We start from the raw sequence: 16,689 nt of genomic DNA, 5'->3' as shown, positions 1-16,689 counted from the left end.
ACTGGTTTGTTCTTTTATTGAGAAAGGAACACAGAGCTGTAAGGTCTTCTTGATGGGGGTAGAAGTTATAACTGGACATCCATGGTGAAGATGAGGCGGTCAGTGTCTGGGAATTGAAAATTGCTGAGGAGAATGAGGGCATGAGAAGTGTCGCGGATGTGGGTTGGGAGGGATTGACCTGAAGGGTTTAGAATGGAGACAATGTATGAGGACATGTTCAGTGGGGCTGGAGCAGTCAGGGACATAGGCCAACCGTCTATCTCGCTTTTCAGGAATTGTCCCTTTCAGTTGTACTTCACACTGAACCAGGCTCCGCGCTCCGGGTTCATTTATAGTCAGACCTCTCTAATGTGTTTCTGATCCCACCCTGACGTGGAAATTGCCGCGATTCCTGCCCAGAGAACACTTGGAGCAACGTTGTTCATTCCCGAGTCTGCAGCGCCCCTAGTGGACATTCCAGGTACTGCCGGGTTCAGCGGCTCCCGAACGTGAAAGGAAAGTGAATGGACCTTGAACCGGGAAGTACCGGGAGTTAACATGGCTTCGAAAGGACAGGTCGAGAGTTTAACCGAGGAGGCAATTTGTCCCATCTGCCTGGATTTCTTCACCGATCCGGTGTCACTGGAGTGTGGACACAACTTTTGCCGCTCCTGCATCACACAGTGTTGGGAAAGTGGGGAGAGAAACTCCTGCCCGGAATGTAGAGAGGAGTTTGCAGACCGCACCCTCAAGGTCAATCGGGTGTTAGCAAGACTGGCTGAAAAAGCTCGAAAACTGCACCTGAAGCCGAAAGGGAAGGAAAGTAAACTTCACTGCGAGGAACACGAGGAAGAACTGAAGCTGTTTTGTGAGACGGACAAGACACTGATCTGCCTGATCTGTAGAGATGCGCGGGAACACAAGTCTCACAACTTCATGCCGGTTAACGAAGCCGTTAACATTTACCAGGTAAAAATAACCCGCTTTCGATCGTCTGTTTATGTTGTGTCTTTTTTTGTCTAATCCATTCCTCCTTTAATTCCCAGGATCGAGTTAAATCTTCCTTGGACTCTCTCACAAAAAGACAAGCAGACTTCCAGGAAATGGAGCAGGAACAGAAAGAGAAGATTTCTGGAGTTCGGGTGAGGCTCCTGAGCAGAATTTCCAATATTGCTGTGCAGTCTTGTTTCCTTTAATGAAGAATAGCAGAGTATCGCAGCTCCAGTAACCTGGGATGATCTTCTTCTCTTCGGCGGTTGGCACCCAGCTTAATGGTGCATTACCGCCACCTTCTGCTCCGGAGTGCGGATCAGACGATAGACTTAACATATGAAATGCCTTCTCCCGTACACATACACATACACACACACATACACATACCCTAAACTACACTTTATCCTTCTTTCTTTGGCCATCCTAGTACCATAATCCTGCTTATTCATCATAATCCTATAAAAAAAAACCTGTATCCCTTAAGAAAGCTAAAAGTACCCAGACCTGTACCCTCTCACCCATGCCCAGTAACCCTTTTAATGTGAATTCCTGCACCCCCAATTCCCTTAGATTAATTGTCATCATCTCTCTCTGTATCCTAAACTTCCTGCAACTCAGAATTACATGTTCTACTGGCTCCTCTTCCTGACATTCCTCACACAAACCTGTCTGGTGTGTCCCTATCATTTACAATGTTTTGTTTAGTGCACAGTGCCCCAACCTGAAACTAGTCCACACAGTTTCCTCTCTTCTGTATCCACTCTCTACCCTAGTACCTGTAACACTCTTTTGTATTTGATATACATGCCTCCCTTTCCCCTCTCTGTCTCATCTTTCTTGCCACATTTGGATGATTTTTTCCCAGATTACACACTTAGCCTCTGCTTTGCTGATACTAATGTGCATTTCTATATTTTCTTTCTTTAATGCTCTCTTTGCCAACTCATCCGCCCTCTCATTCCCCTTCACCCCTACATGAGCTGGAACCCGTAGAAATTTTACCTGACCTCCCTGATCTGTAACTCTTGTGACTGACTGAAGGACTTCATAACGTATTTGTAGGTTGTGATTGTGGGAGATTTTAATTTTCCACACATAGACTGGGAAGCCCATTCTGCAAAAGGGCTGGATGGTTTGGAGTTTGTAAAATGTGTGCAGGATAGTTTTTTGCAGCAGTACATAGAGGTACCAACTAGAGAAGGGGCAGTGTTGGATCTCCTGTTAGGGAATGAGATAGGTGAGGTGATGGAGGTATGTGTTGGGGAGCACTTTGGGTCCAGTGATCACAATGCCATTAGTTTCAATATAATTATGGAGAAGGATAGGACTGGACCCAGGGTTGAGATTTTTGATTGGAGAAAAGCTAACTTTGAGGAGATGCGAAAGGATTTAGAAGGAGTGGATTGGGACAATTTGTTTTATGGGAAGGATGTAATAGAGAAATGGAGGTCATCTGAAGGTGAAATTTTGAGGGTACAGAATCTTTATGTTCCTGTTTGGTTGAAAGGATAGGTTAGAAGTTTGAGAGAGCCATGGTTTTCAAGGGATATTGGAAACTTGGTTCGGAAAAAGAGAGAGATCTGCAATAAATATAGGCAGCATGGAGTAAATGAGGTGCTCGAGGAATATAAAGAATGTAAAAAGAATCTTAAGAAAGAAATTAGAAAAGCTAAAAGAAGATATGAGGTTGCTTTGGTGAAAGTAAATCTAAAGGGTTTCTACAGCTATATTAATAGCAAAAGGATAGTGAGGGATAAAATTGGTCCCTTAGAGAATCTGAGTGGACAGCTATGTGTGGAGCCAAAAGAGATGGGGGAGATTTTGAACAATTTCTTTTCTTCGGTATTCACAAAGGAGAAGGATATTGAATTGCATAAGGTAAGGGAAATAAGCAGGGAAGCTATGGAAACTATGACAATTAAAGAGAAGGAAGTGCTGACGCTTTTAAGGAATATAACAGTGGATAAAACTCTGGGTCCTGACAGGTTATTCCCTAGGACCTTGAGGGAAGTTAGTGTAGAAATAGCAAGGGCTCTGACAGAAATATTTTGTCATTAGAAACGGGAATGGTGCCGGAGGATTGGTGTATTGCTCATGTTGCTCCATTGTTTAAAAAGGGTTCTCAGGGTAAACCTAGGCCTGTTAAGTTTGACGTCAGTGGTGGGTAAGTTAATGGAAAGTATTCTTAGAGATGGTATATATAATTATCTGTATAGACAGGGTCTGATTAGGAACAGTCAACATGGATTTGTGCGTGGAAGGTCATGTTTGACAAATCTTATTAAATTTTTTGAAGAGGTTACGAGGAAAATTGACGGGGGTAAAGCAGTGGACGTTGCCTATATGGACTTCAGTAAGGCCTTTGGCAAGGTTCCACACGGAAGGTTAGTTAGGAAGGTTCAATCGTTAGGTACTAATATTGAAGTAGTAAAATGGATTCAACAGTGGCTGGATGGGAGATGCCAGAGAGTAGTGGTGGATAACTGTTTGTCAGGTTGGAGGCCGGTGACTAGCGGGGTGCCTCAGGGATCTGTACTGGGTCCAATGTTGTTTGTCATATACATTAATGATCTGGATGATGGGGTGGTAAATTGGATTAGTAAGTGTGCAGATGATATGGTGTTGTGGATAATGAAGTAGATTTTCAAAGGTTGCAGAGAGATTTAGGCCAGTTAAAAGAGTGGGCTGAACAATGGCAGATGGAGTTTAATGCTGATAAGTGTGAGGTGCTACATTTTGGTAGGAATAATCAAAATAGGACATACATGGTGAATGGTAGGGCATTGAAGAATGCAGTAGAACAGAGTGATCTAGGAATAATGGTGCATAGTTCCCTGAAAGTGGAATCTCATGTGGATAGGGTGGGGAAGAAAGTTTTTGGTGTGCTGGCCTTCATAAATCAGGGCATTGAGTATAGGAGTTGGGATGTAATGTTAAAATTGTACAAGGCATTGGTGAGGCCAAATTTGGAGTATTGTGTACAGTTCTGGTCACCGAATTATAGGAAAGATATTAACTAAATAGAGTGAGTACAGAGAAGATTTACTAGAATGTTACCTGGATTTCAACACCTATGTTGCAGAGAAAGGTTGACCAAGTTAGGACTTTATTCTTTGGAATGTAGAAGGTTGAGGGGGGACTTGATAGAGGTATTTAAAATTATGAGGGGGCCAGATAGAGTTGATGTTGATAGGCTTTTTCCATTGAGAAAAGGGGAGATTCATACAAGAGGACGTGAGTTGAGAGTTAGGGGGCAACCCCAATCATAACTCCACTCCACCACGTCATCAATTAATCCTTGTAGCTTCCTGATTATATGCTCCATGTTCCTACCTCTTTTCCACAAGGCCCCATCATCCGCAAACAGTGACCTACCTATCTCCACTGGTACCTCTATGAAGACATAATGATGAAAAGTATCAGACTAATCACACTACCCTGAGGTGTGCCTATGTTATGCTAAAAAAGATCTAGGCTAAGGAGCGCTCTTGAAGTTGCTGCATCTTTACAACAGATTGTGGGAGGAGGTAAGATTACCAAGTGCGTGGAAAGAAGCAGTAGTCATTCCAATAAGGAAACCTGGCAAAGACCCGTCAAAACACACCAGCTACAGGCCAATAGCATTAACGTCAAATATATGCAAGATCATGGAAAATATGATAACAGAAAAGTTATCATATCAGCTTGAGAAGAGAGGAATGCTGGTAAGTTATCAGAGTGGTTTTAGGAAAGAAAGGAATTCCATAGACTCAGTGATAAGGTTAGAGACTGAAATAAGAAAGGCTCGGGCAAATAGAGTCAGTAGTTGCAGTGTATTTTGACATAGAAAAAGCCCATGACATGATGCACAAACTGCACAAGATGGGGGGTTGGTGGAAGAGTTTTTAATTGGATAAAAGATTTTTTGTTCGGTAAGAAAATTCAAGTTCAGATTCGGTCAGAATGATCAAATCAGTAACCTGGGATCGATCCTGACCTCCAGTGCTGTCTGCGTGGAGTTTGCATGTTCTCTCAGTAACCGGTACCTTCTTTTAGCCGACAATCAACTCAATGTCGGATTTACAGATACTGTAGTTGAAAACTGATTTAAACCAGACAGATGTTTTGACTGTTGTGACCCCACCAAGAGTCAAAGCAGAAAGCCCACATTCCAGCCAACAGAGTTCTTTGGGCCATTGAGGCACACAAGCCTCCAAACCCAACGGCAAGGTTGTGGTCCTCTTGGATGATAGTGGACTGGACAGACCCTTCCATATCATAAGGAAATACATCAGGGCCAAATAATAAACCAGCCTCTCCTTTCCTTCGACAGGAACAGTCACAAAGCGTTCAGTCCCAGATCACATCCCAGTTTGATGAACTGCGCCGGATTATCACTGAGAAAGAGCAGCGTGCCCTCCGAGATATCAGGGAAGAAGAGGAGAGGATTCTAAATCCAATGGAGAAAAATCTTCAAGTAATTCAAAAGAATTTAAATGCCATCTACAAGGAAATCTCAAAGTTACAGGAACAGATGGATCAACAAGACAATATCATATTCCTCATGGTGAGAGATTTCAGTTTGGTCCTGTAAAAGTACATAGTCACAAAATGATGTATTTTAACTCAGTGTGGGATTTACTGATACTGGAGTTGTAAACTGATTGAAACCAGATGGATGTTTTGACTATTCAGGGTTGTTGTCTCCAAACCGGCCTCTCACAACATCTGTACATCGCCGGACAGTCTGCATCCTTCTCGGGAATGTTTACTCTGATCGTCGCACTGATCCAGTGATCACTTTTGTGATTCCCACGTATAATATCCCCTAAGACTCAGAGTAACATCCCATTGCAGTCACAGACTGTGAGTGTGTCTGGTGCAGTGGGTGTGAGGGTCTCTCTGTTGATCAGTGGGAACTGAAGTTGAATTCCAGAATGGGACCTACACATCGGATTTACCATCTATATCTGGTTTGTATCAGGTTCATTGTTTTGGAGAATTTTGCACTGTCTTTTGTTTTTCAGAAATATTCTTCATCAGATTATATCCCATTTTCATCAGAGACAGGACTTTCTGTCCATTCTCTCCTATCAGTTTCCCTGGTGCACAAGCCTCCTCCCACCTACTCACCACACCCAGTAACAGTGTCCCCAACTCCATGGTCCCTCATTACATTCAATCTCTGCTGTTCCACTTCAGCCATTCCTGTAGCAGTGAGTTCCACATTCTCTTCATGACATTTCTTGTGGGATCTATTAACGACCAACTGATGTTTTTATCTTTGACTAATTGTCTCCACACAAGCAGAAATATTTTTGATCAAATACATTCAGAATCTTAAAACCTGTCCAGTCTCTCCTGTGAGTTCCTTCTCTCAGTTATCGTATAATTCTCATAAATATTCCTTGTACTTTCTCCCATGGTTCAATGTCCCTCTTTCTCCGTTCATGTTAGTGGGAAAGTTAAGTGAGAATTTTCGGCAGTTTTTAATAACTTGTCTCAGATTCCTGCTTGTCTCGGATGCTGACGGTCAGTCTCAGTCAATTGAGATCTGTGTTTGATTTATTTCAGGAGGAAGCTCGTCGGAAGAGGAGGTAGGACATGGTCTTTACTGAAACTCTGTATGGATTTGTAAAATAGTTCAAGTATCACTGATGTTCAGTTTATAACCAGATGTATAATATTTACAGGATGAGTGATGATACCCAGACATTGTCAGTGACAGATGGTGCCCTATTGGTTGAAAAATTCGATCACCCCTATTTGCTCGACATAGCATCGGAAGAAGTGATTGGCGGCATTAAACACGGTAAAACATAAGATTCATTTGTGCTTGTTTATGAGACACTACTAAGTCATAATTAGATGCCAAATATGGCTTGTCAAAGTCCTTCTGAAAATCCAAGTACACAACATCAACTGATTCTCTTTTGTTTATCTGGCTTGTTATTTCTTCAAAGAATTCCAGCTGATTTGTCAGGCAGGATTTTCCCTTGAGGAAACCATGGCCTATTTTATCATGTGCCTCCAAGTTCCCTGATAACTCCTCCTTAATAATCAACTTCACCATCTTCCCAGCCACTGAGGTCAGACTAACTGGCCTAGAGTTTCCTTTATTCGCTCTCTCTTCTTGAACAGTGGAGTGACATTTTCAAATTTCCATTCTTCCAGAACCATTGAAGAATCTAGTGATCCTTGAAGGATCGTTACAAATGCCTCCACGATCTCTTCAGCCACCTCTTTCTGAACTCTGGCATGTACACTATCTAGTCCAGGTGACAGCTACCTAAAGATCTTCCCATTTCCCAAGAACCTGTTCTCTAGTAATGCTAACTTCACGTTGCCTGACACTTGGAACTTCCACCATACTGCTAGTGTCTTCCACAGTGAAGACCGATGCAAAATACGTCTTCAGTTCATCCACGCTTTCATTGTCCCCCATTACCACCTCTCCAGCATTGTTTTCCAGCAGTCCGATGTCCACTCTTGCCTCTCTCTAATCCAGAAATTAGGACCTCCTGGGTACCAATTTCTGGATTGCTGCCTGTGCCACGTGCCAGTGAGGGTAGAAACAGGGTGATCTGGCAGGTAAATGTGTGGCTGAGAAGCTGGTGCAGGGGGCAGGCTTCAGGTTCTTGGATCATTGGGATCTCTTCTGGGGGAGGTATGACCTGATCAGAAGTGATGGGCTGCACCTGAACCCGAGGGGGACCAATATTCTTGCGGGCAGGTTTGTTAGAGCTGTTGGGGAGGGTTTAAACTAATTTTGTAGGGGGGTGGGAACTGGAGTGAAGGGACTCGGGATAGGACGGATGGTAAAAATGGTAATGATAGCCTGCAGTCAGACTGTCAGGAAGGACAGGCAGGTGATGGAACTCAGTTGCAGCCAACAGGCTGAGTATCAAAACTTTAGGAATGCAGAATCAGAAAGGACAACAAATACGATACTCAAGCTGTTGTATCTAAATGCCTGTAGTATAAGAAATAAAGTGGATTATCTTGTTGCACGATTACCGATTGCCAGGTATGATGTTGTAGCCATCACTGAATTGTGGCTGAAGGATGGTTGTAGTTGGGATCTGAATGTCCAAGGTTATACATTATATCGGAGTGATAGGAAGGTAGGCAGAGGGGGTGATATGGCTCTACTGGTAAAGAATGGCATCAAATCAGTAGAACGATATGACATTGGATCGGAAGATATTGAATACTTGTGGGTTGAGTTCAGAAACAGCAAGGTTAAAAAGACCTTGATGGCAGTTATATACAGGCCTCCAACAGAGCTGGGCGGTGGACCACAGATTACAACAGGAGATAGAAAAGCTGTGTCAAAAGGGCAATGTTCTGGTAGTCATGGGAGATTTCAACATGCAGGTCAATTGGGCAAATCAGGCTGATAATGGATCTCAAGAGTGAGTCTGTTGAATCCCTAAGAGATGGCATTTAAAGCAGTTTGTCATTGAGCCCACGAGGGGATCAGCTGTACGGGATTGGCTGTTATGTAATGAACCAGAGGCGATTAGGGAGCTGAAGGTAAAAAACCCTGAGGAACCAGTGATCACAGTATGATTGAGTTTAACTTGAAATTTGATAGGGAGAAAGTAAAGTAGCGGTCGATCTTTGGGACTTTCCCAGTAGATCCCAAAAAAACTTCAAAAATAAATACACAAATACTGTTGAGAGATTGTTTCCGGGTTGCGGGGTTTTGTTCCGTTCTTTCTGCCCAGTGTGCATGTGTGTAGCTCCCCCGCATTACACAGTGTAATTCAACACGTACAAACACACTGGATGAACTCAGCAGGTCGGGCAGCGTCCGTTGAAACGAGCAGTCAACCTGCTGACTGCTGAGTTCATCCAGCTTGTTTGTACATGTTGATTTGACCACAGCATCTGTAGTGTACTTTGTGTTTGCACAGTGTAATTCAGTGGTCCCCAGCCACTGGGCCGCGAGGAAACGATATGAGTCAGCTGCACCTTTCCTCACTCCCTGTCACGCCCACTGTTGAACTTGAACGCACGCGAGGTCATCAGATGCCTAAACGCAGTGATACCCTCGCGCCAGGAATCACTGGTTCGCCTCACGCGGCCGGTGAGAAGTGCCGTTGGTACTGGCCTGGAGCGCGGAGAGGTGGGCGCCATCTCTAAACCTGTTCACCACACCGAATGTTCGTGGGGAACCCAGTGCTAAAATACTCACAGACGATCTAATTCGGGCTCAGGGTTCAGTAAGTAGCAGAGCAGCTACCTCGCTGCGATCTGCTGATACAAACTTTTGTTGGCCGATAGATCCTACAGGGGGGGCAGGCACCCTGTCACACTCCCCGCTCTGTCGCTTTCTCCGGACTGGAACCGGCACGGGGACCTCCGGACCTGACCTTGTCCTCTCACCCCACCCATGACCAACCGCACCCGGCCAGGGTGTCTGGCGGCGGGCGGGCAGGCGGAGGCTGCAGTTTGGGCCTGGAGGCTGACTAATGAGGCAATGAAATCCTCAAAACTGCTTCGGTACCTTGATTCCAAGCACCGTGCACTTAAAGACAAACCCACTGAGTTTTTTGAGTGGAGAAAACGTGAGCAAGTGGGACAAAAGCTAAGTGCCGAGAGCTGCAAAAACTAAATTGTGGAATGGACTGGACATAAGGAACCTGCTTTGAGTATCGCTGTATTCCGGTCGTGCTTAATCCCCAACCCCCACCCCCCCACCCCATCGGCTGGTTGGCAAGAATATTGTCAATATTAAACCGGTCCACGGTGCTAAAAAGGGTGTGTACCCCTGGTGTTTATACATTATTTCTACTTCTGGGTTGCGGGGTTTTACTTCCGGTCTTTTCTGCCCCAGTGTGCATGTGTGTAACTAATCAATCTGGGGGCCAATGTCACCTTTGACTATGACCGAGGTAGGGGAGCTTGGCCTTAAAAAGGTTGGTGACCACTAGAGTAAAGGCTGATGTAGCAGTATTTCAGTGGAGTAAGGGAAATTACAGTGGTATGAGACAGGAGTTGGCCAAAGTAGATTGGAAAGAGCTGCTGGCAGGGATGTCAGCAGAGCAGCAATGGTGTGTGTTTCTGGGGAAATGAGGAAGCTGCAGGACGTGAGTATGTTTTCATTTCTTCCAACAGTGAAGAAATACTCAAATTGTAAAATAGTACAACCATGACTGACAAGGGATGTCAAAGCTATTGTAAAAGCAAAAGAAAGGACATATAACAAAGCAAAAATTAGTGGGATGATAGAGAATCGGGAAGTTTTTAAAAACCTATAGAGAGCAACTAGAAAAATCATTGGAAAGGAAAAGATGAAATGTGAAAGCAAGCTAGCAAATAACATCAAAGTGGATGGTAAAAGTTTTTTCACGTATGTTAAAAATAAAAGAGAAATGAGAGTGGAGATGGGACCGCCAGAAAATGAGGCAGGGAAAATAATAACAGGGGACAAGGAGATGGGGGATGAACTAAATGACTATTTTCCATCAGTCTTCACTGTGGAAGACACTAACAGTATGCCTGATGTTGTGTGTGAAGGAAGAGAAGTGGGTGCAGTTACTATTACAAGAGAGAAGGTGCTCAAAAAGCTGAAAGACCTAAAGGTACATAAGTCACCTGGACCACAGGAACTGCACCCTAGGGTTCTGAAAGATGTAGCATTAGAGATTATGGTGGCATTAGAAATGACCTTTCAAAAATTATTGGAGTCTGGCATGGTGTCGAAGGAGTGGAAAATTCTTTAAGAAAGGAGGAAGGCAGCGGAAAGGAAATTATAGACCAGTTAGCCTGACCTCAGTGGCCGAGGTGTTTGAGTCAGTTGTTAAGGATGAGGTGATGGAGCACATGGTGACACAGGACAAGATGGTATAAAGTCAGCATGGTTTCCTTCAGGGAAAATCCTGCCAGACGAACCTGGTGGAATTCTTTGAGCAGATTACAAGTGGGATAGATAAAGGGGATGTAGTGGATGTTGTATATTTGGACTTTCTGAAGGCCTTTGATAAGGTGCCACACATGAGGCTGTTTCCCAAGTTAAGAGCCCGTGGTATTATAGGGAAGTTGCTGACATGGTTAGACAATTGGAGGCACGGCTTCAGGGAGCCTAGATGCAGCACACGTAATTGTTAACAAGTACTGATGACCAGCTGCAGTTTTTGGCAATGGACCTACACAATCCACTATGACCCTGGAAAATGGTTCACCAAACGCAGGTATCGGCCGAAGTGGTGCCTTAGGGATGGCCTGATTAGGTTTTCCCACCGCCTGGCACCCTCTACAGTAATTAATAATATCTTTCCTCACGTTACACCAATAAAATTCCCTCATCATCCTGTGCACTGTTTCCTTTACTCCGAAATGTCCACCTAAAGGCATCTTATGGGCCAGGTTTAAAACTTAAGCCCTGTAAACTTTTGGAACCACTACCTGATGCACAATAGCCCAATCCTCACTTGCAGGCACAGTGGCTGATCTCCACTTCCTCATCAACACCTCATCTTTAAGGTAATATCCCACTGACTCTTTCTGAATTTCATCCTCAGAGAGAGCTCTCTCTTTTAAAGCCACAATTTCAGGATCTTTATTTAGTTCTTCTATAAATTCCCTCCTCAATAAAGACATCTTTCTCATCCTGTTACTCTCCTCAGCCTTACTACCCTCTAAGTCCTGTTGGTTTAGGGACAGTAGGAAAGTCTAGATAAATCAATATTAGCATCAGCAGCCTTTTCCGACATGCTTCTAGTGACTACGCAGGCGGGATACACATCAGCGTCTATGGACGGGCCCTCAGCAGCAGCAGGCTCACTGGCTAGCTGAACTGCTGGGTAAACATCCCCACCTGCAAGGTCATTTCCGAGTACGAGATCAACATTGTCTATCGGTAGTTCAGACCGCACCCCTATTGTGACTGGTCCAGATACCAAGTCGCATTTCAGAATTATCTTATGCAAAAGCACGGTCTCAGTTCCGTTTCCAATACCTTTGATAATATTCACCACCATATAACCATATAACAATTACAGCACGGAAACAGGCCATCTCGGCCCTTCTAGTCTGTGCTGAACACTTACTCTCAACGCCGCCGACTCTCAAATCTCCATCTCAGCACCGAACTCCAAAACACTCTTTAATATCAGTGACTGAAAAGCTCCAGTATCTCTCCAGATTCTCACTGGAACTGGAGTTGATCCCTCCTTCACAGACACAAACCCATTTGAAATAAATCTCTCAAGTCCCTCTTGAACTAGGTCAGACCCCTCCTTCTTCAGCGGTGTTTTAACAGTCTGAACGCAGGCATTTGGGGTTTTCTCTCTCTCTGTCCCTTTTTCCCTTTTCATAGCAAAACAATTGGATGCCGCATGACCAGGCTTTCCACAAAAGTAACAAAAGGGGTTGCTGGGTGGTGGGGGTCATTGTAACTTGTCCCATGGTCAGGCTCGGATTAAATCAGGGGTTGCTGGGTGGTGGGGGTCATTGTAACTTGTCCCATGGTCAGGCTCGGATTAAATCGGGTTTCTGGGTGGTGGGGGTCATTGTAACTTGTCCCATGGTCAGGCTCAGATTAAATCGGGTTTCTGGGTGGTGGGGGTCAAAGGGCCGGAAGGGCCTATTCCGTGCTGTATCTCAATAAATAAATTACTGCTGATGAAAGTGCAGTAGACGTCGTCTCCATGGAGTTTAGCGAGGGATTTGACAAGGTAGCAGAGAGTTAGATCACATGGGATACAGTACGATCTGGAATAGGATGCAGAGTTGTCTGGGTGGAGTCCCGTGACCAGTGGTTGTTCTGCAGGGATCGGTGCTGGGTCCACTGTTTTACATCATCCATATGAATGATTTGGAGAGAATGTAGGTGACGTGTTTAGTAGGTTTGTGAAGGACTCTAAAATTGGTGGTTTCATGGACAGTGAAGAGGTTATTTATTTATTTAGAGACAGTGTGAAACAGGCCGTCCCAGACCAACGACCCGCTCCACCCAGCACCCCAACTATTTAAAACCAGCCTAATCACGGGGCAATGTACAATGACCATTTAACCTACAAACCGTTATGTCTTTGTACGAGCGTCACAGAGTGATAGAAAATAACAGCACAGGCCCTTCAGCCCACCTGGTCTGTACTGAAGCATTTAAACTACCTGCTCCCATCGACCTGCACCGGGACCATGGTCCTCCAACTCCGACCGTCCATGTACCATCCAAACTTCTCTTAAATGTTTAAATCGAGCTGGCATGTACCACTTGGGCTGGCAGCTGGTTCCACACTCTCACAACCCTCTGAATGAAGCAGTTTCCCCTCATGTTCCCCTTAAACTTTTCATCTTTCACCTTTAACCCATGACCTCTGGTTGTAATCCCACACACCCTCTGTCGAAAAAGTCTGCTTGCATTTACCCTATCCATACCCCGCATAATTTTGTATACTATCAAATCTCCCCTCAGTCTTCTAAGTTACAGGAATAAAGTCCTAAACTATTCAATCTTTCCTTATGACTCAGGTCCTCCAGTCCCAGCAACATCCCTGGAAATCTTCTCCGTGCTCTTTCAAACTTCTTTACATCCTTCCTGTAGGTAGGTGACCAAAACTGTACACAATATCCCAAATTAGACGGCCCCAGGTCTCATACTACTTCAACATAACATCCATCTACCTGTAACACCACTTTCGGTGTATTCTGGACCTGTGTTCCCAGATCTGCTGTGGAACAGAGTCCTCAGTGCCCGACCATTCACTGTGAAAGACCGACACTGGGGTCCTACCAAAGAGCAACAGCTCACACTTGTCTGCATTAAATTCCAGCTGACACTTTTCAGCCCATTTTCCCAGCTGCTCCAGATCCCACTGCAAGTAATGATGGTCTTCCTCGCTGTCCACTCCTCCCCAATGTGAGGGATGAAACGGGAGCACCCGGAGGAAATGCACAAGGTGACAGGGAGAAAGTACAAATTCTTTACAGATGGTGTTGGAATTGAACTCTAAACTCTGGAATGCCCCGAGGTGCAACAGTAATGTGTTATCCACTACATAACCATCTTGCTCGTCGTTTATCCAAGATTACAACGAGATCTTGATTAATTTGGACTCTGGGCCATTGGATGGAAACTGATTTTAATTCAGAGAGATGAGGGTGTTGCATTTTGGAGGGCAAACCAGGACAGGATTTACACAGCAATCGGGGGCCCTGGAGAGTGTTGTGGAACAGAGAGACCAGGAGGTGATTGTCTTCATCAGTCAGAATACTGAGTACAGGATCTGGGACGTCACGTTATGAGTGTACAAGACATTGGGAAGGCCACATTTGGAACAGAGTAACACACACAAACTGCTGGAGGAACTCAGCAGGTCAGGCAGCATATATGGATATGAATAAACAGTTGATGATTTGGGCCAGGGTTTTGTGTGTGTTGCTTTGGATTTCCAGCATCTGCAGACTTTCTTGTCTTTATGATTTTGATCACCCTGTACAGTTCTGGTTATCTTTCTACAGGAAGGATGTCATTAAACTGAGAGGGCATAAAACAGATTTACGAGGATGTTACTGGGACTGGAAAGTTTGGGTTATAAGGAGAGGCTGAATATTCTTGGTCTTTTTCCTGGAGCTCAGGAGGTTGCTAAAGGAAAATGTAGAGGTGGATACAGTTACAATGATTTAAAAGACATCTGGACAGGTACGTGGGTGGGAAAGGGTTAAAGGAATAATGGTAAATGAAACTAGTTCATTCAAGCGAGTTGGTCGGCACGGATGAATTCTGCCTCTTTAAATGCCTCCAGTGTTTACTCACCCCATCCTCATCTGGATCCAGTTGTTGCTCCACCCCTTCCTCATACCCGTTTCCACTGCTATCTCCCGTCTTTCTTTCCGTTCGTGAGGTAATGTCTTGGCTTGACGCACCGACTGGACATCTCCCTTATCACACGCTGCTTGACCGCTTAGATCCTCCAGAATTTTGTGTTTGTTGATCCTCCAGGTCGAGGAAAAACCTCGGGAAAATGCCCGAGTCTCCCCCCGATCCCGGGGCCGCGCTGTCCGAGTCTCCCCGCGATCCCCGGGGCCGCGCTGCCCGAGTCTCCCCCCGATCCCCGGGGCCGCGCTGCCCGAGTCTACCCCCCCCCCCCGATCCCCGGGGCCGCGCTGCCCGAGTCTCCCCCCGATCCCCGGGGCCGCGCTGCCCGAGTCTACCCCCGAACCCCGGGGCCGCGCTGCCCGAGTCTCCCCCCGATCCCCGGGGCCGCGCTGCCCGAGTCTCCCCCCGACCCCCGGGGTCGCGCTGCCCGAGTCTCACCCCGATCCCCGGGGACGCGCTGCCCGAGCCTCCCCCCGATCCCCGGGGCCGCGCTGCCCGAGCCTCCCCCCGAACCCCGGGGCCGCGCTGCCCGAGTCTCCCCCCGATCCCCGGGGCCGCGCTGCCCGAGTCTCCCCCCGATCCCCGGGGCCGCGCTGCCCGAGTCTCCCCCCGATCCCCGGGGCCGCGCTGCCCGAGTCGCCCACCCGATCCCGGGGCCGCGCTGCCCGAGTCTCCCCCCGATCCCGGGGCCGCGCTGCCCGAGTCTCCCCCCGATCCCCGGGGCCGCGCTGCCCGAGTCTCCCCCCGATCCCCGGGGCCGCGCTGCCCGAGTCTTCCCCCGATCCCTGGGCCGCGCTGCCCGAGTCTCCCCCCGATCCCGGGGACGCGCTGCCCGAGACTCCCCCCGATCCCCGGGGCCGCGCTGCCCGAGTCTCCCCCCGATCCCGGGGACGCGCTGCCCGAGTCTCCCCCCAATCCCCGGGGCCGCGCTGCCCGAGTCTCCCCCCGATCCCCGGGGACTCTCTAATTCTCTGCTTCTCCCCCCAGTCTCTGTCACCCTGGATGTGGAAACGGCGGGTCCGCGGCTCGAGGTGTCTGAGGATCGGAAGAGTGTGAGCTACACCGGGACCCGGAGGAATCTCCCTGACACCGGGAAGAGGTTCACATACTGGCGTTGTGTGCTGGGATCGGAGGGATTCACATCGGGGAGACATTACTGGGAGGTGGAGGTGATGGGGAATCGGTGGTGGTATCTGGGAGTCGCCGCAGAGTCTGTGGACAGGAAGGGAAAGTTCACACTGAGTCCGGAGACCGGATTCTGGACCATCGGGCGGCGTGATGACGTGTTCGGGGTTTACACCTCCCCTGAGTCCCGTCTCCCTGCCGATCCCATCCCCGGGAGGGTGGGAGTTTATCTCAGTTACGAGTCCGGGACAGTTTCATTTTACAACGCGGAGACCAAGTCCCATCTCCACACCTTCACTGGGAATAAATTCACGGAGAAACTTTCTCCTTTCTTCTGGACTGGGTATGAAAACGAGTGGCTGAGAATCTGCTCCGGTTCCGCTCCGGGTCTGTAAACGGGTCGGGTCCCGGGATGTGCGGAGAGTGAAATAAACACGATGTGAGAATTTTCGATCCATTAATTTTAACTCGTTCAACGCGTCCGTCAACGGAACAGAAACACTGCGGATTCAGCAGCAGCCGCGGACGGCGGGTCCTGAGCTCACCGGCTCCTCCGGGTGCTAAAGGCCACCGGGACTGTCAGGGTAACTGGGGCAAGTGGGGGTGATACTGACTGGGAGAGGGAGGTCAGGGTGAATCTTGGTAACACGGGACTCCCAGCGCCTGGGTCTCCCAGCGTGTCCGGTAACATTTATGGAGGGAAATGGGCAGGTGAGGGTGGATCCAGGTGAGGGATAATAGCTGAGGGAGGGGTGATAGATGAGGGACGGGTGGAAATGTGT

At 47.1% G+C, this 16,689-nt stretch overlaps 1 protein-coding gene across 1 annotated transcript; it reads left to right on the top strand.

The window, feature by feature from the left end:
- Window positions 1-531: 531 nt before the first annotated feature.
- Window positions 532-16,314, top strand: LOC132394677 (zinc-binding protein A33-like). Its single transcript, XM_059971047.1, has 6 exons — window positions 532-948; window positions 1,026-1,121; window positions 5,285-5,518; window positions 6,526-6,548; window positions 6,645-6,763; window positions 15,770-16,314. Exons 1-6 carry the CDS (start codon window positions 538-540, stop codon window positions 16,300-16,302), a joined length of 1,416 nt encoding a protein of 471 aa, XP_059827030.1. The 5' UTR covers window positions 532-537; the 3' UTR covers window positions 16,303-16,314.
- Window positions 16,315-16,689: the final 375 nt, after the last annotated feature.

Source organism: Hypanus sabinus, chromosome 5 (assembly GCF_030144855.1).
Source record: "Hypanus sabinus isolate sHypSab1 chromosome 5, sHypSab1.hap1, whole genome shotgun sequence".
Taxonomy (NCBI): Eukaryota; Metazoa; Chordata; class Chondrichthyes; order Myliobatiformes; family Dasyatidae; genus Hypanus; species Hypanus sabinus.
The sequence above is the reverse complement of the archived record's forward strand: the minus strand, read 5'-3'. Positions and strand labels throughout refer to the sequence as shown.